Consider the following 26,669-nt stretch of genomic DNA (forward strand, 5'->3'; position numbering starts at 1 on the left):
GGCACATTATCTGTCCCCTTTGCAAACTCCAGTTCAAACCAGTTCAGTGAACCGTTGGCTACCGCTCTGGCAAGAATCTGGACAAAGGACATGGGAGTATCCTCCCCACTGTCTGACCCCTCGTCTAGGAGGGACCCCTGAATCATCCCAACCCTTTCCTTTGGGTACTGAAGGGCTTACCTGTGGGTGGGTCCCTAGATTCATTGTGGGACAAGATTCAGATCAGACACCACTTCATCTTCGACCTTCTGGGCTCTCTGGACTTTGCTGGACTCTACTCTGGACACCGAGACTGCAACTGGGAAGACTCCTGCAGCTCCTGGTCTCGACGGCCTGCTCGTCTACTGCAACGTCTGTGCCTGTGCTCCATACAGGTTCCTTCCAAGGCCTATGGACATACAAGACACCTGAATGAATCTCCCTTGAAGGGAAGTAGTCACTTCCCTGCATCTGCAGGCACTGCAACAAAGCTCACCGGTCTGCTGCTCCTGGGCTTCCACGGACTATGAAAGGCTCAGCAACACAGGTGGTGGTTCTGCAACTCCCTTGAGGCCAGCACTGTCTTCTCACCAAGTTTGAGGCCAGTATCCTTCGTCGAAACTGCCAAAACCGAACCCCTGTGCACAGCGTTGTCATGCTGTTGCCAAGGCTTGTTGGGTCTCTTCCTCAGAGCTCTTAAGGTTCCAAGAAGCTCCACCCTCAAGCCTCTCCTGCACCCAAGATCTTCACCAGCACCGCATCCCTGTGTCTCTGGCCCATGGGTCCTGTTGAGGGTCTTCTTCAACTCCAGTGGGCTTCCCTGCTTGCTCAGGGCCTGCTCCGACTTACCTGTGCGTGGTGAGTCACTTGGACCTTGCTACACCTTTTTTGCCTGCCCCGTTGTTTGCAGTTGCCAAGGCTTGTTGGTGCTTCTGATGGACACCAACCCCTCAACTCTCGACATTCTACGTGGGACAGCTAATGAACGGCTCCTGGTCTTCCACAGCGTCGCCGGGTCGACAAAGTTGCAGCTCTAAGGTCATCGTCCACTCTCATGCATCACCCGACATTGGTGGTCACTCGTCTTCCATGCCTCCTGGTCACTCCTGAGTTGCATAGACTGTGTCCCCTCTGCTTGCTGGTACTTCTCATCTTGAATCCACCTTTGGGTTTCACCAGACACTTTCACCTTCTTCGCCAGCGGCATCTTCCTGAAGTCCTCCATTGAGTTAGACAGCGGTTTCCGACGCTACTTCGCACCTATGCACTCGGCTTCCCTGGTGTAGGTAACCTATTTCCAAGGGTATCCAAGGGTTGGGTGGCTCTCCAACCTTCTGTCTTCCATGGGGTTTCTTCAGGGTCCAATGGGGAGGGTTCTTCTTCTTTAAAATTGCAACCGTGACTTACCCATTGATTTGAATTAAGCACACATATGTGTTCCCACTCTGCACATGGCCTTCGTGGGCTTCCTGGGTTCTTACCTCGGGTGGTTCCTTGGATCCCCAGCACTACTACGTCTTTTGGGTACAGTCTTGACTTGGGGCATGGTTCGCATCCCTCTATTTTAGTATATGGTTTGGTCTCCCCCCAGGGACCAGTGTGTACTTGTGCTACTTACCTGTTTTATTTGTAAAGTATTATGTGCATTTTGTTATATCTCCAGGTAGGAGATATTGTCATGTGTTAGTGAGTGTCTTATAATAAATACCAAATTTTATCAATACACCTTGTGGTTATTTTTCACTCAACCTATACCAATAAGATTAAGATCTGGTAAAACAAGCTGCTTTACACTCGTTCTGGACTAAGCCTGAAGGCCGCTCTCCACAGCTACCACTTAGAGAACTTTCTATGGTTGTCTAAGACCACTAAAATCACCATAAGGTTTGTCTGGATTAGTGCAGGGTGCTACCCTTACATAAGTGAGCACCATATACAATTCAATTCAATTTCAAAAGCTTTATTTGACAGTATGTCATAAAAGCACGCACACTACATATATCACAAAACAGAATAAATAGTACATAACCATACACAAGATAAAAAGTTATTACATTCCAATGATTACTGTTGATAAAAATCAAGTTAAAATACATATAAGATCCAATAAAAATTATTCATAATAAAGGAACAGCATTAATAGCATCATTCATCGTACTAACAAGCAGCGGGTGGCAATAAAGAACGTGTACGAATAATCCAGGCCCACCTTAAAAATTTTGCTACAGCAACAACTATGCAAGGGGTACAGTCTGACTCTAATATCCTTAAGGCTTCTATATGCCGCTGGGTGCCCAGGTTTAAGCAGGTGGGTTTCAGCAATTTACGTCGTGGACCAACATAAAGGGGGCATACAAAGAAAAGGTGGGCTGTTGTCTCAACCATGTCTAAACACTTATGAGCACCATATACTAAGCCAGCCTCCTGCAGGGAGGCACATCGGCAGGGTGGTGTATAAAAGGAAGGTCACTCACTTGGGGATGCCTTACGGCAGGGTGAGTAGGCTGGAAATGGAGTAGCAAACGGAGACGGCACTCACAGCCCAGACCAGCCGGATGGCAGGGCACAAAATCTACAAACAAGGTAGCGAATTGGGGCCTAACTCCGGGGAGAGGCTATCCCCTTACGCAATTGGCGGGAAAACCAACAGAACAATTTATGAACCCAAAACCAGGAAGAAATTATTTATGACTACAGAAGGAACGAGGTAAAGAACTGTCATAGGAACGATTTTTGAACCTGTAAGATGAGCAAAATGATTTATGGCATTAATTTATGACAGTCAGTGAAAATGATTTATGGCCAGGGTCATAGAGATTTGACCACAGAACTGTACTGTAAGAGCTATTTCATACACGTAATGCAAATAAAACTGCTGCCAAAATCGACAACAAAGTAAAAAGATACAACATGTGTTGGCAATTTCATTGTATGATGTATTTATGTCTGGTTTGCATGTCAGTTTGGAGTGGGCACACTGCGGGGGTTATCGCAGAGGCCACCCCTGAAGGCGCCACAATGACTGCCGGTGTCCCGAAATACGGTTTGTGCAGCTGCGGCACACCCAAAGACAAAAGAGGGGGCTCGCCCACCCCCCAAGAGAATGCGTGCCAAAAAGGGGGTGAAAAATACCTGACCAATGGGCGGACCAGGTGAGGCTTAAAACCCCTAAATGGGGGGATGCCGCCGCCGACCAGGAGGGATAGCAGGGGTTGCACGGGTACCACTTCCCCAGCACAGATCACTTTTTTCACTTCATGAAGGTGGGGGCGGTGCGCATTACAATTTTTGAGACCCACATCTAAACAACAGCATTGTCGCAGGGCTAGGCGGCAGGCAAGGCGTTATACGAAGGTGTACATTTTTTGGTTATGGAGGCACACCGGCCGGGCGGTGTGTAGGAGGAAGGCTACTCGCTTGGGGATGCTTTATGACAGGGTGAGTAGGCCAGAAAGGGGGTAGCAAACGGAGACCGCACTTGCAGCCCAGACCCGCCGGATGATAGGGCACAAAATGGACAAACAAGGTAGTGAGTTGGAGCCTAACTCCGGGGGAGAGGCTACCCCCCAAGCAATCGGCGTGAAAAGCAACAGAACAATTTATGACCCAAAAACCGGGAAGAAATTATTTATGACTACAAAACGAAACAAGTAATGAACTGTCATAGGATCATTTATGAACCTGTAAGATGAGGAAAATGATTTATGGCAGTAATTTATGACAGTCTGTGACGATGATTCATGGCCAGGGTCATAGCGGTATGACCACGGCACTGTGCTGTAAAAGCTATTTCATACATGTCATGCAAATAAATCTGCGACCAACATCGACCACAATGTAACAAGATACAACGCGTGTTGGCAACTTCATTGTATGTATGTATGTAATGGTTTGCATGTCAGTTTGGAGTGGGCACAGTGTGGGGGTTAAGCATCTGAGAGAGAGCAGCATTTCAGAGAGGTAAGAGAGGTAGGCTGTGGTGTGCACCTCAGAGAGGAAGAGATCATGAGCCTTAAGAGATTATAACATGGCTCATAGAGGTGTCATGGGCCTTGGTGAGAATGAATAGGCTTTTGGCAGACAGGGAAAGGGTGTGGCGTAATGGCCAAAGCTGTCGACTTTGGAACTGGGGAACCAGGTTCAGTCTCGCAGTCAGCTCAACATACTGTGGTCCCTTAATCTCCCTGAACCTGCCACTAATGAATGTGTCCTTATGTAACGCTACTGGTGCTCATGTAAAGCGCTCCAATACCTTCGGGTCGAGTTCGCGCTATATAAAAAAAACAGAAAAAAGCAACAGAAAAAAAAATTTGGGAGATAAATAAGTGCGTGTATGTGAGGGGGGGAGAAAGAAACTGGGGGCATGGTCTTTACTCAATGAGTGATAACGAGAGTGTGAGTATGTGTGTGTGAGAGATAGAAGGAAGAGAGATAATGGAACGTGCTAGTGAGATAAAGTGCGTGTGTGCACGATAGCAAGAGAACGAGCCAGTGAGAGACCTTTTACTACATAGACTGTACCTCAGCGAGGGAAGGTATTGGAGTAACAAGAGTCTGTTTGTCTTCCAAGAGCTTTTAAATGCCGCTGCGCAGGTCTGCCTCGTGGCAACTGTTGGCACCACTTTAAGCCTAAGTTTTTTTTCTTTGTACTTTTATTAAGATCCCAAAAGGTCAGCGTTTGACCCAAAACATCCCATCTTGCTAAATATGTTGTCCACGTGAGGAATTATTGTGCAATTTATATCTACCCCCTCCCCTCCCCCCATACCCCCCAGATACATCTCCAGAATTCAGCCTGTATTCAAAGCCTATGTTAACATTTTTTACCACATGAGCAATGGTGAAAAACACTGCAGATGTTTACTGTTGTGCTCCGGACCCATTGCCAACTAAGTGTGCGTGACTGAAGTCATGAATATTAACACTTGTGTGGAGCCTTGACCAGTGGCGTAACGAAACTTGAGGGGGCCCCCCTGCAAAGCACATGGAGGGGCCCCCCCGCGGCGCGGCCCACCATGCCTCCCCGGCGGCGCGCGGCCCACCATGTACCACTTTGCACTACCACCCGGCGCCCAGGTGCTACCGACAAGTCACTGAATCATACATTAATCATACATGCTGCTACCCAAGTTTATGAATATCGAAAGCTAGTGCGCCAGTCCGTCATGATTTATGAAGTCAAAGTGCTGTTATTTACAATTCAACGCTGTTTTGCCATCACTTTTAAACAAAAGGTTTTTTTTTTAAATGAGTCTTATCCATTCTCATCAAAGTTCCAGTTTTGACACAAGGACATTTCTCTATTTTAAACATTTCTCCAGCTTTGCGTGTACCATAAACTTTTATCAAAACTTTCAAAGCGCCATTCCCAAGATTTCCCCAGTTCATTATTGCTGCTTCAGTTGCATGCATGTGTTGGTGCCCCACCTCACGCGCAGCAGCGCACCTGGAAGGACCTCATCAGCTTAACATTCTGGTTCTGCGCTGGTAAAGCAAAAAAAAAACCTTGAAACAAACATGCACTCACCAGCATGTAGAGCACAGCGACTGTGACCATCGGAACTCGTGGCTGCTCAAGCTTAGATACCTCAAAATCACTTGAGTACCCTTTCCAATGAGATAGGGAAGAAAGCAAGCACTGGCAAATGCCATTGAGTTAGACTTGTGTTTGCTAAAAGGTTTTAACTAGCTTCACTGGCCTACAGCAGGATTACAGCATGGGCGTCAACAGCTTAAGCTTCCCACCCTAACACGAGGAGCAAGAGCAAGCTAGCAGACAATAAGTCCATGCAGTAGAGGTGGAAAGCTTCCTCTCTCACCTTACCCCCCCACACACACACCGTGTACAACCCAGATGGCAGCAGTGCAGTGCCCTCTTCCTCACGCACAGAATATCCTCTCAAAATCAAATAGCTAGTAGTAACCCGGTGGTGCCAATCCGAAAGAAAAAGACCCATGTTCCCACCTGGTATACCTCCTCTTGTAGGGCAGCAAAATCTGAGCTCATTGCTGCAATAAAAGAGGGGTCAAATAAGGCCAAGGTACGCGACCTTAGGAAGTATTACAAATCAGTGATGGCGATCGCTAGGACCGAGTGGGACTGGAACCACTGGCAGGACCTTCATGATGCCCTAAAAGTTAGGGACTCCCGGAAATTTTGGGCCCTTGTAAATAATGGGATAGGGGAACTCGAAAAAGCAATTGAACCCAACATTGCCCCCGTGGTTTGGGAGGCCCACTTTGGGGCACTTTACCAAGACATTAATTCCTGCCCTGATACAGCCCTGCTAGCGCCCCCGGGCTCTCAGGTCGTTGGCATGGAACTATCCCTGGGGGAAGTGGAGGCGGCCCTGGAGCACTTACCGTTGGGGAAGGTGCCAGGTCTGGATAGGTTACCCGGGGATCTTTTCAGGCATCACCCGGACATCTGGGGTCCATACCTTCTCATTCTTTTCAATGCCATTCTAGGAGGTATGGCAATCCCCGGGACCTGGCTGGGGGCAGAGATTGTTCCAATTCATAAGAAGGGATCCACTCTGCTCCCTGCCAACTACAGGCCTATTAGCTAAATAGATGTACCCCAAAAGCTCTTTGCGCGCCTTATCCTTAACCATCTCCTAGACTGGGTGGAGGACAATGACATCATGAGCCCCCTCCAGGCTGGCTTCAGAAAGAACACGTCGACCATGGACCAAATCTTCCGCCTCCTTCTCCTATATTGGAAGACGGTAACGTTAGAGGGAGGAAGACTGTACATGGTCTTCGCGGACCTGAGGTCAGCCTTTGACCTAGTCCCCAGAGGGAAACTATGGGAGGTTTTGCAAAAGCTAGGAGTACCCCCCCACCTCCTTAGTATCATCATCAGGTTGCATGAGAACAACTATGCACAAGTAAGGTGTGGGAGGGATGGTAAGCTCTCGGGCAAATTTCCCGTCCGTCGAGGCGTTAGACAGGGCTGTGTCTTGGCCCCGACCCTGTTCTGTCTCTACATTAACAGCGTCATTCAACATCTTGACGCTGTTAAGGACAATGATGCCCCGCTTTTGGCAGGCAGGAGGGTCCCGGCAATAATGTTTGCTGACGATACCCTCCTGCTTTCCAAATCCCCCATGGGGATTCAGAGGATTGTGAATGGTTTTGGCCTTTTCTGTCGCCAACATGGGTTGGAGGTGAACACGGAAAAAACTAAGTTTATGATCTTCAACCCCCCTGCCAAAACTAGACCCAATCCTAAACTGGGGGAAACTAGTCTTGAGAGGGTCTCGACCTTTATATATTTGGGGGTAACACTTCAAGAAAATTTATCATGGGACTGCCAGGTAGCGAGATCTAGGCTGAAACTTTACCAGCTATCGGGCGCACTCTTGAAGGTGGCTAACAAGTCCACCTTTAAGCCTGTAAGCCTGGCCCTGGAAACATACAGGTCCCAAGCGAAGGCAGCAGCCATGTATGGTAGTGAGTTGTGGGGACATAAAGCAGGGAAGGTTCTGGCAGGTGTGGAAAATAGTTTTTTGAGACGCCTACTTGCTCTCCCGCAAGGTACGCCACTCCTCCCCCTTAGACTAGACTTGGGCCTTCCCTCTATTGTTGAGGATCTTCTGTCGAAACCCGTGAAGTTTTGGCATCGGATATGGACCACCGAGGAACTGTATCATTATAGACAGGACCTTATTCATGTTATGAGGTTGAATGCCAACTGCAAAATTCCCTGGCTGGCATTTATCAAGTCGGAACTGTTTAGTCTGAACTTGCCAGACTTATGGGATGACCCAGCTCAGGGCTGTCAAAGGATTACGCGTAAAACTCTTGCCCAGCTGTATAAGAACAAAAACCTGGTTGACATGGATAATGCTCATAATAGTGGCACCCTGACGGGACGTTTTATGGAATCCAAAAATTCTTATGTGTTTGAACCTTTTATGGATTTTATTTTTCCTCTCTTGGCGAGGAAACTGTTCTTGCAATGGAGGTTTGGTACACTCCCCACTAAAGTATTCACTTACAAATGGTCCATAGGGGGTGACAAACTCTGTCCATGCTGTAAAGCCCATGATGAAGATGATCTACACATAATGTTTGGTTGCCATGCTTACCAGAGCCCGAGGAGGCGTTGGATAGCACCTTTGTGTTGGAACCTGGGCTTCAGGAAGTACCTACAGGCCTATAGGGTCATGAAAACCAACACTCTGGGCCATATTGTCTTTGCTGTTTCAAAATTTTTAATGGCAGCATGGATAATAAGGAAGAAAATGTCTTCTTGAACTTGTACTACCTTGTATCCCTTACCCCATGCAGGTCCAGCAGAATCTTTTATATGTAAATACTGTGTTTTAAATATATGTACTGTATTTTATTGCATCTTTTATGGCCTATGTGGCCGAAATAAAGAATTTTTGGAATTGGAATTGGAATTGGCTGCGAGAAGGGCGCTCTTGTACTTTGTGGAAGGCCCGCTCGTTCGGCACACCTGCGCCAGCGTCAGACGCCGACCAAAACAATCCACTCCAATTAAACAAAGAAAACTGACCATTGCGCTGCTGAGGTCCAGCCAGTGGCGTAACGAAACTTGAGGGGGCCCCCCTGCAAAGCACATGGAGGGGCCCCCCCGCGGCGCGGCCCACCATGCCTCCCCGGCGGCGCGCGGCCCACCATGTACCACTTTGCACTACCACCCGGCGCCCAGGTGCTACCGACAAGTCACTGAATCATACATTAATCATACATGCTGCTACCCAAGTTTATGAATATCGAAAGCTAGTGCGCCAGTCCGTCATGATTTATGAAGTCAAAGTGCTGTTATTTACAATTCAACGCTGTTTTGCCATCACTTTTAAACAAAAGGGATTTTTTTTAAATGAGTCTTATCCATTCTCATCAAAGTTCCAGTTTTGACACAAGGACATTTCTCTATTTTAAACATTTCTCCAGCTTTGCGTGTACCATAAACTTTTATCAAAACTTTCAAAGCGCCATTCCCAAGATTTCCCCAGTTCATTATTGCTGCTTCAGTTGCATGCATGTGTTGGTGCCCCACCTCACGCGCAGCAGCGCACCTGGAAGGACCTCATCAGCTTAACATTCTGGTTCTGCGCTGGTAAAGCAAAAAAAAAAACCTTGAAACAAACATGCACTCACCAGCATGTAGAGCACAGCGACTGTGACCATCGGAACTCGTGGCTGCTCAAGCTTAGATACCTCAAAATCACTTGAGTACCCTTTCCAATGAGATAGGGAAGAAAGCAAGCACTGGCAAATGCCATTGAGTTAGACTTGTGTTTGCTAAAAGGTTTTAACTAGCTTCACTGGCCTACAGCAGGATTACAGCATGGGCGTCAACAGCTTAAGCTTCCCACCCTAACACGAGGAGCAAGAGCAAGCTAGCAGACAATAAGTCCATGCAGTAGAGGTGGAAAGCTTCCTCTCTCACCTTACCCCCCCACACACACACCGTGTACAACCCAGATGGCAGCAGTGCAGTGCCCTCTTCCTCACGCACAGAATATCCTCTCAAAATCAAATAGCTAGTAGTAATGGTACATGCCTCAGTTGTGGTGACAAATGTAATGTTGCAGCGGCGATGCAAGCTTCTCCACTCTCCCCCACAGTGACAGAACTGTTATGAATAGGGCATCCGCCATGCAAGGTTTCCTTCCTGACGACACACGTGCAGCAGAGCAGCAGGTCATGTCTCCCAAAATTGCCCTTCCTACTAACTTTATGTTTGTTGAGTTGACACTGGGGCCGGTCACCCCCCGTGCTTATTTGAGGGGTCTGTGACTTGCGAGATAGTGTAGCGGGCGCTGCACTTGCTGCAGAGGGGCCATGCTCAATAAGTGATACATACATGCACTATTTTAATCAGGTGTGTTATTGTGATGGTAGATTCCATCTCCCTCGCCGTTCCGCTTCACATCACTGTGACTGATACCCACTGTCCCCCAACACTCCAAGCCTCTCACCATTGCTGACTTGGGAACCAACAGAACAGATAACGAAACTCTCTAAAGAACTGACCCTTCTCTTCCAAACAGACCCAGGCTCGGGTGGGATTAAGACATCTTGAAGTTGACTACCCCTCCACCTCGCGATCTCTCATCCTCGGCGCCCGCCCCTCCTCCGCCCCTCTCTCTCGTAATATAAATCCCCACTTTGTTCTTGCCAACGTTGGCTTTCAATCAGCGTAATTGGATTGATGGATTCACCTTATAAATATCAGCATCCGCATCGCAAGACTACAGCTCTCGGAGCTAGCCAAGCAAGGGGACGCCGAGGAGAGACGTAAAATGCCATTTCACAGTGTCTAATATTAGACATCCATACCAGATGCAGGGAGTCGGGACAGCACCCCCAAGGTCAAAATACTTCGTTATATTACTGTTTGGACAGTGGACTTTGGAACTAAGAAGAGTGGAGTGGACCCCTGGAGGCCCCGCCGGTGACTGACTTACTTCGAGTTCAGTTTACTGTTGGGACGGACAGTCCTGAGCGTGGGCGGGCCTGGCTTCCTTTGTCTTCGTTCTCTATTCTTGACTCTGCGCGGCCTTGATGCCACACGCCACACCTTACTCTACGCGCATTTTGCGTGTGACAGTGAGCTCGTTGTTGTTGTTGCGCAATGCGCATGTGTTGTACCCCTAGGGCTGCTGTCTGACATTGGTCACCACTCACCAGCCAGCCCTGCCCCCGCCCCCCACGCGCATACGCGGCGGTGGAAAGTGAAAGTCTCTCGGACTGTCGTGAACAAAAAGTGTGTGCGCGCTGGCTGCGCCCGCGCGCATCCACCCTGTCCCTGCTGCGGCCCTGCCGCCGCCATTTCATAGATTCGAGACAAGTGGCTGCTTCCCTGCTGGCAGTGGACTGATAACAATAACTGCAGTGCTCACAACAGTCAAAAGTGCCTCACTCAGACACTCACACCTCCCCCCCCCACACACACACCAGCACCAGGTACAACGCAGATGGGGCAGTGCAGTCAGTGCCCTCTTACTCATCTCCTCTCAAAATAGCTAGTAGTATGGTACATGCATGCCTGAGGAGAGCCGGAGGCCTCAGTCAGTGGCGCCCGGTGACAAATGTAATGTCGCAAGTCACAGCGGCGATGCAAGCTTCGTTCTCAGAGTCTCTGACTCTCACTCTCCCCCACAGAACTGTCATGAGAATAGCCTTCTGGCTTCCAATCCTCAGTCACAACACACGTGCAGCAGCAGAGAGCAGCACCAGCAGGCCAGGTCATGTCTCCCTCCAAAATTGCCCTTCCTTCCTACCATCTGTGTAATGTTTCTTGACTGTGGGCCAAGGGCAAATTCAAAATACATGATGTTTGGCCTCCTTCTTGCATCCTGCCCCTTGCCTTAACCTAGTTCACCCTCAGATCTTCTTCTTGTATCCAGCCCCTGCTTTTGACCCAGTCTACCCTGGCACCCTCCTTCTTGCATGATGCCCACTCCCCTTCACCCAGTTCACCCTGAACTCCTTCCTGCCTCCTGCCCTCTCCTCCTAACCCAGTCCACCACGAACCCCTCCTTCTTCCACTCCCCTTCTTCTAAACCAGCCCCTCCCTTATACTTGCATTCTCCCCTCTTCAGAATTTACTTCATCATCAACCCTCTACTTGCATCCTGACCCTGGCCAGTCCGCCCAAACCACCCCCTTCTTGCATCCTTTCCCTTCTCCTTGACCCAGGCCACCATAACCCCCATCTTCTTGCGTCCTTCCCCCTACAGTCCACCCGAACCCTTCCTTCTTGCATTCCCCTCCTTTTAGCACAACCCCTCCCTCATAGTTTACTTCACCTCATCCCTCCTCTTGCATCCTGACCCCCTCCAATCCACCCAAACCCCTCCTTCTTGTATCCTGCCCCCCTCCTGCCCCTCCCTCAGTCATAATTGTTGTTAATCGTTTACCGTTCACAGATAAATCCATCCGCTCAATTTCATTTGAATATTTTTTAAGGTACTTTACATTTTCAAGAGTAAATATTTGAAAAGAGAGAAAACATCTGGACGAGCAGGTTATGCCAACAAGCTGCTCTGTTAGCCACCGAAGCTACCGAATCCTGCACCAGAGAGCCTAATGCAATGTGTTCGCTGTCATCACTGAGACTGACCTCACGAGCTAACGTCAGAGCTTACTGCACTGCATGCACACACACACACACATAAGAGACGGGGATTCGAGCTCCTCTGTCGGTAAGCAACCTGCTCCAAAGACAGAGCATAGCTGCATAGGGCAGGGAGTCTGCACACCTCAGAGGCAGGGCGCTCCTCTGTCCGCTACACACAGACCCCATAGCACACTGCAGGACCCAACTGTGCTCATCGCATGCACACAAGAGTGGACTAACTTGGACCCTGCAGGCCCCGCCGGTGCGACTTACTTCGGAGTTTGGACAGTCTCACAGTCAAAAGGCTGAGCGTGGGCGGGTCTGGCTTTCCTTTGTCTTCGATTCGAATCGAAGTTCGTTGTTCTCTGTCTTCTTCCGCCGGCGATTATTGCGCATGACAGACAGTGTTGTACCCCTGGGCCCGGGCCCGGTGTTCCATGTTCCAACGTCCCCCGTGGCTGAGCGTCCACCCCTGTTTGTGCGCATGCGTACAGACATTGCGCATGCGCAGTGACGTTTCCATGACGTTTCACTACGTCTGTTATAATTCATTGTACCCCCTTATCTGCGCACATTCGTCGCAGGCCAATCACATTTCAGAATCACGGTCCATCCAATCATATCGCAGGCTTACGTTTACTTGCACTTCTATTTAACCAATCATCTAATTCTGTTGTGTATATAATCCCACGACGTTGTTCGTGAAATTCTTTTTAAGCTGTTCAGCGGTGAGTCTTTCCTCTGCTCTTGTCTTTTGCTGCTTTATACTTGTTCTTGGTATTGTGATTGTAAGTGGTTGTTCTGTATTAAATGTTCCTTTTAGTAATCGCTCCTTCTTTTTTTAAAATGTTGTCATTGCTCTAGTGATTGTTATAGTAAATTTTTAGTTATTAAATGTTCCTTTTAGTAGTGCGCATATTGAATTATTGATCGATGTCTGTGTTTTTTTGTCGCCGTCTATAAGCCATGTTCCTTTTACTAATGCGCCACATACCGAAATGTTCCTTTTACTAATGCGCCACACGTCTGTTTTTTCTTGTCGGCGTCTAAAACCCATTTCACTTTTACTATTGCGCCACATACCGAAATTTAGAAGTAATTTTCGACGTTTTTCGATGGCAGCCAGCATAATAGTAGTTTTCTGCTTGTAGGTCCGCCATGTTCCCCTTCGTTACTTGTAATAGTTTTTGCTTTAAAACTCCAAACTTTACTGTGTTTAAGTTCTGTTCCTCACAAATTGAAAATAAATGTCGTGCATGTGCTAGCATTTCCTATCTGCTTATGGAATTCTATGGACCCCACCCATATTTTTTTCTTAAACTGTGACGCATCGAGTTACTCTTCGGAATGGCGCCTTTTTGGTAGCCGCGAATGCCTAACCAGTGGTAGAGAACGGTGCACGATTTTAGCCTTGACTGTAAACGCTAGTGTCCTCCAGAGTCTCTTCCAAGGCGTGCTCTAGGCCTAATTGTGGTGGGCGTGTGCGTGCTCTGTCGTTTATGTGGCCCCATCACGGTGCTTGTGCAGCCAGCGTAATAGTTACTTGTAATAGTTTCTGCTTTAAAACTCCAAACTTTACTGTGTTTAAGTTCTATTCCTCACAAATTGAAAATAAATGTCGTGCATGTGCTTGCAGTTCCTATCTGCTTATGGAATTCTATGGACCCCACCCATATTTTTTTCTTAAACTGTGACGCATCGAGTTACTCTTCGGAATGGCGCCTTTTTGGTAGCAGCGAATGCCTAACCAGTGGTAGAGAACGGTGCACGATTTTAGCCTTGACTGTAAACGCTAGTGTCCTCCAGAGTCTCTTCCAAGGCGTGCTCTAGGCCTAATTGTGGTGGGCGTGTGCGTGCTCTGTCGTTTATGTGGCCCCATCACGGTGCTTGTGCAGCCAGCGTAATAGTTACTTGTAATAGTTTCTGCTTTAAAACTCCAAACTTTACTGTGTTTAAGTTCTATTCCTCTCAAATTGAAAATAAATGTCGTGCATGTGCTTGCATTTCCTATCTGCTTATGGAATTCTATGGACCCCACCCATATTTTTTTCTTAAACTGTGACGCATCGAGTTACTCTTCGGAATGGCGCCTTTTTGGTAGCAGCGAATGCCTAACCAGTGGTAGAGAACGGTGCACGATTTTAGCCTTGACTGTAAACGCTAGTGTCCTCCAGAGTCTCTTCCAAGGTGTGCTCTAGGCCTAATTGTGGTGGGCGTGTGCGTGCTCTGTCGTTTATGTGGCCCCATCACGGTGCTTGTGCAGCCAGCGTAATAGTTAATTGTAATAGTTTCTGCTTTAAAACTCCAAACTTTACTGTGTTTAAGTTCTGTTCCTCACAAATTGAAAATAAATGTCGTGCATGTGCTAGCATTTCCTATCTGCTTATGGAATTCTATGGACCCCACCCATATTTTTTTCTTAAACTGTGACGCATCGAGGTACTCTTCGGAATGGCGCCTTTTTGGTAGCAGCGAATGCCTAACCAGTGGTAGAGAACGGTGCACGATTTTAGCCTTGACTGTAAACGTTAGTGTCCTCCAGAGTCTCTTCCAAGGCGTGCTCTAGGCCTAATTGTGGTGGGCGTGTGCGTGCTCTGTCGTTTATGTGGCCCCATCACGGTGCTTCTGCAGCCAGCGTAATAGTTACTTGTAATAGTTTCTGCTTTAAAACTCCAAACTTTACTGTGTTTAAGTTCTATTCCTCACAAATTGAAAATAAATGTCGTGCATGTGCTTGCAGTTCCTATCTGCTTATGGAATTCTATGGACCCCACCCATATTTTTTTCTTAAACTGTGACGCATCGAGTTACTCTTCGGAATGGCGCCTTTTTGGTAGCAGCGAATGCCTAACCAGTGGTAGAGAACGGTGCACGATTTTAGCCTTGACTGTAAACGCTAGTGTCCTCCAGAGTCTCTTCCAAGGCGTGCTCTAGGCCTAATTGTGGTGGGCGTGTGCGTGCTCTGTCGTTTATGTGGCCCCATCACGGTGCTTGTGCAGCCAGCGTAATAGTTACTTGTAATAGTTTCTGCTTTAAAACTCCAAACTTTACTGTGTTTAAGTTCTATTCCTCTCAAATTGAAAATAAATGTCGTGCATGTGCTTGCATTTCCTATCTGCTTATGGAATTCTATGGACCCCACCCATATTTTTTTCTTAAACTGTGACGCATCGAGTTACTCTTCGGAATGGCGCCTTTTTGGTAGCCGTGAATGTCTAACCAGTGGTAGAGAACGGTGCACGATTTTAGCCTTGACTGTAAACGCTAGTGTCCTCCAGAGTCTCTTCCAAGGCGTGCTGTAGGCCTAATTGTGGTGTGCGTGCTCTGTCGTTTATGTGGCACCATCACGGTGCTTGTGCAGCCAGCGTAATAGTTACTTGTAATAGTTTCTGCTTTAAAACTCCAAACTTTACTGTGTTTAAGTTCTATTCCTCTCAAATTGAAAATAAATGTCGTGCATGTGCTTGCATTTCCTATCTGCTTATGGAATTCTATGGACCCCACCCATATTTTTTTCTTAAACTGTGGCGCATCGAGTTACTCTTCGGAATGGCGCCTTTTTGGTAGCAGCGAATGCCTAACCAGTGGTAGAGAACGGTGCACGATTTTAGCCTTGACTGTAAACGCTAGTGTCCTCCAGAGTCTCTTCCAAGGCGTGCTCTAGGCCTAATTGTGGTGGGCGTGTGCGTGCTGTGTCTTTTCTCTGCTGCACTGTCGTACTCTCTAGATATGTGGCCTAACGCCCAGAGCTGGCATCAAAGTCACGTAACTAAAAAACTAGTTGCATTCCAAATGCTACAAGTGTCACATTCTCAAAATTTAAAACAATTGGCTTTGCAAATGTCAAAGCTATCCATGTAGCTATTTTAAAAAGCAAGACATAATTGAATTATTTGTCATTCACAAGACCAATAGCTCCATATTTTCTAATGCGAGACCTATTGCATTACCACTGCTTGTTTGAAAATGCAGCCATCAAAAAATATCAAATAATATTGTGCTTTGCGTCTGCTTGCATTGCATTTGTTCAACTTTAATTCTATTTACCCCACCAATGTGTGAATTATTTCAAAACGGTGACGCATCTAGGTATTTTTGAAAATGGCGTCTGACCATTCCTTCTCAAATGACTTTTTCTGTTAACCACCTCATGTGTCTGGTCTGTGATTAATGATGTTTATGGAAGTGTTCTATCAAGTATTAGTTGTTGATCACACCTTCATTGTGCAACGTTTGTAATATGTGAGTCAACATTAATAATTGTGATTTTTTTCTGTTGCCTAGGTCACACTCGCAGCCCTGCTGACAGTATAACAGTCACCGCCCTGCTTACAGTCTGCTGTCCAAACCTTGTTTGGCGTCTGTTCCACTTCAGTGTGTATTCTATCTCTTCCTTGTTTTCAATAAGCTTTCTCTGAGCACGGCAAACGGCTCTTGTGTTCCTTGTAGTTGGTGAGTGCATTTTACATTGTAATCTCACCCTGATATTTAAGCCCATTAATTTTTTTTTTTCGGAGTATTCTTCGAAGTTTCATCGATTGACTTAAGTGGTTCAATGAGCTGTCAATGTAAATTATGTCCTGGCGTCATCAAAATGTTAGAAAATGAATTTGTTTTAGAACTAATCTATTGAAACCTCATTTCGTGAGCTCTAATTTGATTCTCTCTGAATGTCATTATTGCTATCATCATCCTTATTAATGTACTCCGTATTGAAGCAGTATGCTGTCTTATGATTAGAAGTCATTTCCATAGCCATAGTGAAAGTAACGTTTCCTTAGCACACTGTAATGATACTGAAACCTTCTTTTTGTAGCATTCCTTCTATGTTGCCTCTATTTTTTAGCTTTGAGATAAAATGATGTTGTGTTATTAGCCGTTTAATGTCGTAGAAAGTGTTTGACATTCATATTCCTTTTTAAAAATTCGAAGATATCTCTTTCTGTATATCAAATTTTCTTGTACTGTAAAGTCAGACATCTTTTATGATGCCATTTTCCCTTTATCATCTCCTTAATGGCTTTGTATTTTTTTAGAGTTCACAGTGTATGGCATCTATTGATGTTATCATTTGTACATGCTCGATGTTTTGATGGTTTCATTTTATTTTAATGTCGTCCCCATGCTGTTTATGCATATTGGAAATAATTTTTTTTGTCTTTTTAGTGCTAATTAAAATGGATCCCTTAAAGTTCAATCTGCTTTTGGCATATTTGAGCCGTAATGTGTATCCAGTTGATTTCACCAAGGTTGATAAGCATGCATTGCGTCGAATGTCCAAAAACTTCGTATGTGAAGGTATCTTATTTTGTAATGTTAATTCTCAATGGTCGAAAGTGTGTATAATATGTGCTGTATTGCTTGTTGACTTTGCATTTCTATAGTGCTTGTTTGGTCAATCTTGGTTTTTGTTTCTTATTCCTTGTCGTTAGATGGACATTTGTTCCATAAATTGAAGGATGTGAAGAGAAAAGTTGTTGTTGGTGCTGAAGCTGCCCGAAATATATTTCATGAATTTCATTCTTCGACATTTGGTGGTCATTCCGGTATTAATAAGACACAGCGAAGCATCAGGCCCGTTTTTTTTGGCCAGATATGTCAACTCATATCAAAGAATGGGTGAGTGTTATTGTATCCTGTAATTTCAATTTCTAATGTTGAATGTAAATCTTCTTTATTTTTTCCTTTTTTTTTGTACTATGATCTGCTGTAATGTGAGCGTTTTTTTATAATCAGACATCATGTTTAACTGGGAATCGCAATTATGTATTTGCAGATTAAACTTTGTGATGCATGTCAAAAGGAACAGCCATCTCTCATGAAGTGCCCCGAGTTAAAACCGATAAAAGTATGTTAAGAAAAGTCATACTTTATATTTGAAGGTCTATCCGCAGAATCATGTTTTGCTATTTCTTATTCCATACTTTTGCAATTGTTTTATTTGTAGGTGACTCGTGTTTGGGAGCTTCTAGGAGTGGATTTGATGGGCACCTTACCAACAACTCCTGCTGGATACAGATATATTTTAACTGCAACCGATTATTTATCGAAATGGGTTGAGGCATTCCCTTTAAAAACAAAGACTGCATCTGAAGTTGCTTTGAAACTTATGGAAATCTTTCTGCGCCATGGTAGTCCTGAAAGGATCCTCTCAGATCAAGGCCGGGAGTTTGTCAACGAGGTAAGCAAAGTATCTTTTTCTGACATTGTTGTCCTGTTTTCATGTATTCTCATAGTTTATCTGATTTGTGAATTATCTAGTTTGTCGTTTTGTAATCCTTGTGATTGTTAACTTGTAATGCACAATTGTTTTAGAAAGTTCTGAACTTTTCTTTTCAGGTTAATGCTAACATGTGTAAGCTGTTGAACATCAAACGGTCTGTAAGTGCACCCTATCATCCCCAGACAAATGGTTTAGATGAGCGTACAAATGCCAACATAAAAAGGTAATTGTAGCTTCATTTATTTAAATTGTTATATAGCGAGCAAAAGATCTTATAGTTATCTGATCGCTTTACAGAGAGAGGGATAGGGGCAACAGGGAGGTTACTACACTTCATAATGGATAGGGTGTGGTAATGAGAGGCTTAATAGGTTAGCAGTGGTGTATCCCAAAAATACCTCAATCAGGTAAGCCGTAAAATGAGATTTCGAAAATTCATATGGAGCTGCAATCGATTTTATGTGTACTCTGGCTCTACGGATGATTTATGACATGTGCTCAAAATCACACAAACAAGGTGTTTATTTTTGTGACTTGTGCATACTTTGCTGTATCGTTTCGATATTGTGTCTCTTTTAAACGTCATTAACGTTTTTTTGTATGTTAAGTCTGTAATAATCACATATGTTTGTTGAAAAGAATGTCCAATAATGAATTGTTATTTTTAAAAAACACATAAGCAACATCGTGTTTCTTTGTACAGCACATTGACCAAGTACGTGAATGAGCACCAGACTGATTGGGATCGTTATTTGGACCATGTTTTGTTTTCATTACGATCGAAGCCGCATTCCACCACGAAATTTTCCCCCTTTCTACTGTACTTGGGTCGTGAACCAAAATTCCCTTGTGAGCTTGATGATGAGCAGGTATGAGATTTCCAAGAGTAGAAATAATATTGGTACTTGTTAATTGGTATGTGTGCAAAACCTGCTATGTAGTATTTTAGTTTTCTTTCCACACTAAGTATTACTTATTTGTTAATAGATTGTGTTTATGAAGTCAACTTTTAGTTCTATGCAATTAAATATCATTTATTAATTTTTATGTTTCCTTTATTAGCAAGAGTATGTACTACCATCAGAAAGCGAATATTCCTCCATTGTTGCAGAAATGAAAATTAGAACAGCAGACTTGCATGAACAGGCAAAACAGAATATAGAGGTTGGCCAGGAAAGGCAGAAAGTCAAATTTAAAAATAGACTTTGCAAGAAATATCAGCCATACATCTTTCAAAAAGGACAGTTAGTGTTATTGCAAAATACTAGGCGTTCCACCAGAAAAGGCGGCGTTTTGGAGCAGAGATTTTCAGGACCCTACACTGTTTCTGAAGTAAAAGGAAAGCGTGTAAAGCTAATGAATGCTAAAAACACAGTATTAAGTAGAACTTTTAATTTGGACATGTTGAGGCCTTACAATGTAAGCAATCCAGGTAATTTCTTGCTGTAGTACACTTCTTTCATTCTTCACCTACTAATCATGGTGCAGTTTTTTTATGTTCGTCTTAAAGTGATATGGACAGATTTGTTCTTGACACGATACTGTAAAGAACAGACGAATTCAGTATCCTGAACAATTTTTATGTTTTTATTTGTTATAAGTACACGATATAGTACTGTGTTTATTGAATGAACTTGTTAGTAATGTTTTATAAAAAATGTTTCTGCAGGCACAATGAACAGTGATAGTTGGTCTTCTCAGCTTCCATCATGTTCTGCACCTCTCCGACTGTCACCATCAAGTTCCCAAGAATTGCAAAATGTCTCTCCTCCAAGCAACCTTTCATCATCGCCTGCAGGGCTCGCCCCGTCTCCATCACGGCTCGCCCCGTCTCCATCATGGCTCGCCCCGTCTCCATCACGGCTCGCCCCGTCTCCATCACGGCTCGCCCGGTCTCCAGCACGGTTCGCAATGTCTCCAGCAGTGCTTGCACCATCTCCATCAAGTTTCTCAGCAACTCCACCACACACTTCTGCGTCTACAGCACAGCTTACAATCTCTCCATCATGGCCTCCATCTCCTCTATCATTTGAGTGTGTTTTGAAGAAGCAAGTTCTCGATGTGTGGAATAAACCTATCACTGGAAGGTTGGAAGCAATAGTTTCAAGTTATAAACTATATGATTCTTCGTTTGCTACTTTGAAACCTAATGAATGGATATGTGACGAGGTATGCTTACTTTATAAAAAATTTTAGTGTACGTACTGTACTTTTGTATGCTTGTCATTTTAGTGCAAGTCTTAATGGACAGTTTTTCTTCTTATACTTTTGAAGGTGATAGATGCTTATCTGTCAAGACTATGTATGCGAAGAGCAGAGGTACTTTTCTTTGAAACAAAAAGTCATCAGATAACTTATTATTTTTACTCATTTTTAAAGTACATTTTCAGACAGTATTCTCACGTCATTATATTTCTTTAATATTTAGTGCTTATTGATGTCTTGCACAGTGGCTTCCTCTGTATTCAGTGGCAATTATCCATCATCTTCTTGCCGGGTAAATCCTGTTATGTCTTTCCTGCATCTGATTTGTTTTATCTGATAATTGTGTTATTCAATTTTGTGAGAATATTGAATATATTTATTTTGTTCTTAATTTCATAGCTTCCTATTTTTGAAAAAGAGACTGTCCTGTGTCCCACCAATACGGGAATGCATTGGATACTAATTGTGAGTGTGAAATGTAATTATTTTATCTACAAGTGTTCTTCATGTAATAAATGTTATGCCTGATGTTTGTTAATTTATTAATCCCTCTGCTAGCATTTCCCTTCCACAAGTTTTGAAATCTGAAATGTATGTAAAAAGACTTGAATTTCAATACTTGTTTTCCATTCTATTTTTCTTTCCAGATAGTGAAACCTTTGTCCAAATTTTTATTTCTGTACGACTCAATCGTTGCTGATGTTGCAAGCTACCATCATCATTTATTAAATTGGAGGTAAGAGTATACTTAACTTGTTTTTGAAATCTGTGTAAATCTTGAAGTCTTGTTACACTGGGGAGTTATGTTTTTAAGATAGTAATTGTTCATTCTAGTTACATCTTGTATTTTTTTGTTGGTAGAAGAAATATGAAAAATAACTCTTTGATATGTTTGTAAAGTGCTTTCCTACAGGCAATCGGTTGTAAAGATCATGACCAATGGGAGTTAATGGTAGAAAGTAACGCCAAGCAACAGGACAGCTACAATTGTGGTGTTTTTTGCATGCTGGTAATTTTGCTATACTGTTATCATCTATTTATGTTACCTTCTGTGGTTTTATGTTAAGCTATGCTTATTAAGTTCCAACTGTGGAACTTACTTTGGTGATAATGCAAGTGTATGTTGCTCTGTTTTAGACTAAGTTTTTTAAGATTATTTTCACGATATGAATGTCGCTATTTTGTGAGCTTTGATGGATTTTTCCCCAATTTAAAACAGTAAATTGTTTTTACAGATTTACTAGGTTACATTCCCCTACATTTCATTTCCGGTGATGTTTGTTTAGTTTGCAGAATCGTACCTAAGTGGTTATCCTGTTCCGCATCAAGAGATAATAAATGCTGCTTTTCTGGAGGATTACAGACTCTTTATTGCAATGAAGCTCATGGAGTTCTCAGGTTAGAGGGAATTATTCAACAATATTCTATTTTGAAATAAAACCGCTGTATTTTTGGATTGTGAACTGTACATTTTTTATGTATTAGGTGTTTTTGGCTGTTTGCAATGAATCGAAGACTTATTATTGTTTTCAATGTCTCCCAACTGTAGATTGTTTATCACTTCTTTCAATATGTTCATTTAACAGTACCCCCGTTTCATGATGCATTGTTTCTCTTTATTTAATTTTAGATTCTGTCTTAGATCTCTGTGGTGCATGTAATTGTACCTCGTCTGGTTTGGCCACCGTCCTATGCAATGAGTGCCGCCGATGGATTCATTTGAAATGCATCCAAGTTGACATGTCTTCGATGTCTTTTGATCGAGGTTTCGTTTGTATCAAATGTGTTTGAAAAAGCATGGTAACTATGTTACTTATCTTGTTTTTGCAAATCGGCTGTACATCACCATGGTCTGAAGTGTCGTCCTGTGCTCTTCTTGGTATGAAGGAAGTTAACTTCTTTACTGTTTGGCATCAGCGATATTTTGCTTCTATATCCATGAGTGAAAAATGGTGAGTGCATGTTGAAATATAAAATTGGTTGTACCTCACCCTTTAAGTACATTGAAATGCACATTTCCTAACTTGAAACCAACCGCCATTATCCACACTTGTTACTATGTGCTTTTAGGTATTTAAAGCAACCTATTTCTATCACTCATACGGTGCTTGCCTTATGTTCGATCCTATCTCTTAATAGCACTGTGGCTATCTGATTTTCCAAAAATCACCACGACTTATTAGCAGCATGTTCCCACAAATTAATAATGATTTGAATTTTTAGTTGTCTGTGTGGTCGGAACACTGGAACAAATCAGAAAGATAGTGTGTTTTTCATGTGTTATGCAGTTCCTTACTGTTTACTGATTTTCAACTTATCTAACCCTGAAAATCTACCCTGAGAAGTCACTCTATTTGGTTGTCGCCCAAAATTTTCTACAACTATTTGGGTGATACCGAAAGATCTATGCCTGTGCTCCTTCCATACAATGTCTATGCTTTGCAATTTTAGTTTCTACTTATCCTTTTGGTACTGCAAATTTTTTACTATGAATCACCTCTCAAAGACTACAATCTTTGTATCCCACTGAAATACTAAGATATTTTTTAACCTTAAATTCTAATCCATATTCTGCTAGTACTTCAAATATACCGCATCACTTTCATCGTGATCAGTCCCTCTATCGTTCCATGAAGACTAAACTTGTTCCATTTAACAATCCAAATAATGGTAAGTGGGATCTCCCACTATATTAACGAGGGGTTCTACCTCTGGAATAATCTGTTTCCAAAAGCCGGTTGTCTCTTCTTGACCCCGGCGAGAGTCTCTATTTAATGTGTTTAATCCAATTCCACATGTTCCATTCAACTCGTTCCATGAAGACTAAACTTGTTCCATTCAACAATCCAAATAATTGTAAGTGGGATCTACCACTATATTAACGAGGGGTTCTACCTCTGGAATCTGTTTCCAAAAGCCGGCTGTCTCTTCTTGACCCCGGCGAGAGTCTCTATTTAATGTGCTTAATCCAATTCCACATGTTCCATTCAACTCGTTCCATGAAGACTAAACTTGTTCCATTCAACAATAGGAAACGTGTGCCCCACAAAAACTGCCTGAATCTGGTCATGGCCCATACGACCGCTAGCATTTCTTTTTCAATTACGCTGTACTTCTTTTCAGTTTCACTCAGTGCGCGGGATGCGAAGCTGAGCGTTTCCATTCTCCCCTGACCTCGGTCTTGCATCAGGACGGCAACCAGCCCCTTGTCGCTGGCATCGGTGGTGAGCACTGTGTTACCTTAGGGGTCATATCCTTGGAGTGGTACTGCTCCTGCCACTTCTCTCTTGATGACTTCAAATTCGCCTTGCGCTTCCTCCGACCAGCAGAATTCTGTGTTGTCTCTCGTCAGTTGCCTCATGTGGTGGGTCTTGGAGGCGAAGTGCTGCACGAACTTACTATAATATTCCGCCATTCCAATGAACGATCGGACTTCTTCTTTGTTGGAGGGCGGTGGTGCTTCGCAAATGGCTCTCACGTTGTCTGCTTTCGGGGTAACCCCTCGCACCTCTATCTCGTGTCCTAGGTACGTCACGGACTCCATCCCTATCCGGCACTTGGTCCATTCAGCTGTGAGGCCCTTACCCTCAAGGATCTTTAGTACTTTTCCAAGTTTGTTGTCATGATCCTGTCTGTCCCATCCCATTACCAGGATGTCGTCCTGGAAGTATTGGACTCCATCTGTGTCTTTGAATAGTTGGTGCATCAGCTTTTGGAACACCGCAGCCGCTGATGCTAGCCCGAACGGCATGCGGCGGAACTGATAGCACCCAAATGGGGTGATACACGAGGTTAGTTTGCGGCTCTCCGGGTGCAGGGAAATCTGGTGGTAGGCGGAGGTCAAATCTATGGTTGAGTACCATTTGACCCCCCTTGTGCTGGCCAGCATTTCCTTGATCCTGGGCAAGGGAAATTTCCCCACCACAATGTTCTTGTTCAGTTCGCGTAGGTCGACACACAGCCTGACCTTCCCGCTTGGCTTCATCACTACTACCAAGGGCGCGAGCCACTCCGCGCATGTGATGGGTTCGATGATCCCTTTCCTCTCCAGATCCTGTAGTTCCTCTTGCACTGCGTCTCTCACCGCCAATGGCACATTCCTCACCTTGTGGGCGACCGGTATGGCATCTTCCTTCAGGATTATCTTGTGCGCGAACTTCTCCATCCTTCCAATAGATAAAGGGAGGGCGATAGAGAGGAAGGGAGGGCGATAGAGAGGAAGGGAGGGCGATAGAGAGGAAGGGAGGGCGATAGAGAGGAAGGGAGGGCCCTGGAGTATTCTATTTAATCACGAAAACACAGTAGTTTATTAATTTGAATGCGGATGTGCTCCAATTTGTAAGCCCGAGACGTGATTCTGTATGTTTTCTGTATTAATGCCTTTGTGTAATTGACATACAAAATAGACAAACAAAGCGGTATAACACATGAATATTCAAGAACCCCAATTCTACTCAACTCTTGTAGCCCAACAAACAAATCATCAGAAAATGAAGCAGAGTTGAGGGGCATGCCAGGTAGAGATCCATGCCACACAAGCGTCCGGTGGGGATGTATGGCATAATTACAGCACCAGGACTCCTCAGCGACCCATCATATTCAGAACACTGGTACTCACAACAGCAAGGAGGTAGGGAGAACGGTGGGACGGTAACTACTGCACACCAGTCTGTCTTCGTTTTGAACAAGAGATCGGCTTCTTTTTAGACAAGCAACCATCCTCAACTTGTCCCAAGTACAATATCACTCCTAATTGGAGTCCAAGGAGAAATAAAGTTGGTCGTGTCTCGGTTGCAAATTCACAACCTTGACCGCCCCCCAAACTTGGGGGCTTATTTACAAGCCCCTTGCGCCACTTTTGCGTCATTTATAACATAGGAAAAGTGACGCAAAAGTGGCGCAAGGGGCTTTTAAATCCGCCCCTTGGTATTTAAGTCACCTGCACTTCTGTTAAACGTTGTAATACCTAAGAAAGGATTCTACTTTTTTTGTTGTTTTTTTTTTTTTAACTGTGATTAAGGCTTTAATGAAAACATGACCAACTGAAGTCTGTCATTCATTCAAAATATCATAGTTATGCAGCTGGGCACAAGAGATAGCTTCTCTTCACAGAGCCAATGCCCTAGACTTAATAAATAAGTACTTTGCAAAAGTTTATGCCTGTTGTATCACAGAGGTAAAGTCTTTTTTATGAAGAAAGGGAGGTAAATGATTCACATATGATCAGTAAGAATAACTGAAAATAGTTGTCTTTGGTCTGAACAGTGGTGGATGTAATTCAGCCATGTCTTGTCAGGTGAAGGAGTGGGGGGCTGGAAGGATGCTTGTTACTCGTCACACACAAGCTCTTCTAGATTGGGTACACTTAGGAGTCTAAAATTGATTCAGGGATCGAAGTCTGGTTTAGGAGGATTCTACTATGTGAATTAAAATCTCCCGAGCTGATGCCGCAGCCATTCCTTTGAAGGGGAGGCTGAGGTCAGTCAGGAGAGCTGCTGTCTGCGCCCGGTGCCGCCTGCACAGCCAGTGACCGTAGCCGGTGCGTCGGACCATGGCTCCCCGCTCCCCACAGGCCCCTCCCGGCGCGGCGCCGCTGCACTCATCGGTGTCCAGACGCACCACCTGGGGCAGCCGGTAGGAGCTGATTGTTGGTGGGCTGGTGAGCTGGTCCAGGGGCAGCGAGGCCGAATCCCAGCGCACCTCCTTGAGCGGGGGCACGGCGGCGGCGGGCTCCATGCTCCCGGGCGGGGGAGAGGTGGAGGCAGTCCCCGGGCTCCCCCGTCAACCGCAGCGGGACATGCTGCTGCTGCCACCGGTCAAAGCAGGGTCGCCTTAGCCGCGTCCGCCCGCAGCGCTGCCCCTCTGCCGCCGAGGCTGCCTCTGGTAGGAAGCGCCATCGCAGCGCCTGCCAGAGCTGACTAATCACAGCGGCGGAGGAGATCGAGCGCGCGACATGGCAACGTAGAACTGGCCCCACCCACACTTGCGTAAATGTGTGCACAAACAGGGGGTACAGTCCCTGATGGGCGGGGTAGTGAGACGTCATAAAAATTAAAATGCGCATGCGCACCATTAGTGCGCATGCGCACAACGATGAGGGGACACTGCCACATGGGGGACAGTGGATTATAGAACACCGGCTGTCTCTTCTTGACCCCG

General features: G+C 44.8%; 2 protein-coding genes across 3 annotated transcripts in view; one reads left to right on the top strand and one right to left on the bottom strand.

Moving 5' to 3' along the window:
* Window positions 1-26,669, bottom strand: part of LOC144769708 (uncharacterized) — a 687,018-nt gene that overhangs the window by 303,650 nt on the left and 356,699 nt on the right. The window lies entirely within an intron of this gene.
* On the top strand, window positions 20,217-25,556 carry LOC144767270 (uncharacterized). Its single transcript, XM_078650786.1, has 8 exons — window positions 20,217-20,474; window positions 20,580-20,624; window positions 20,734-20,802; window positions 20,910-20,979; window positions 21,162-21,246; window positions 21,411-21,519; window positions 21,797-21,908; window positions 25,531-25,556. The coding sequence occupies exons 1-8, from the start codon at window positions 20,217-20,219 to the stop codon at window positions 25,554-25,556; spliced, it is 774 nt and encodes a 257-aa protein (XP_078506912.1).

Source organism: Lissotriton helveticus, chromosome 7 (genome assembly GCF_964261635.1).
Source record: "Lissotriton helveticus chromosome 7, aLisHel1.1, whole genome shotgun sequence".
NCBI lineage: Eukaryota > Metazoa > Chordata > Amphibia > Caudata > Salamandridae > Lissotriton > Lissotriton helveticus.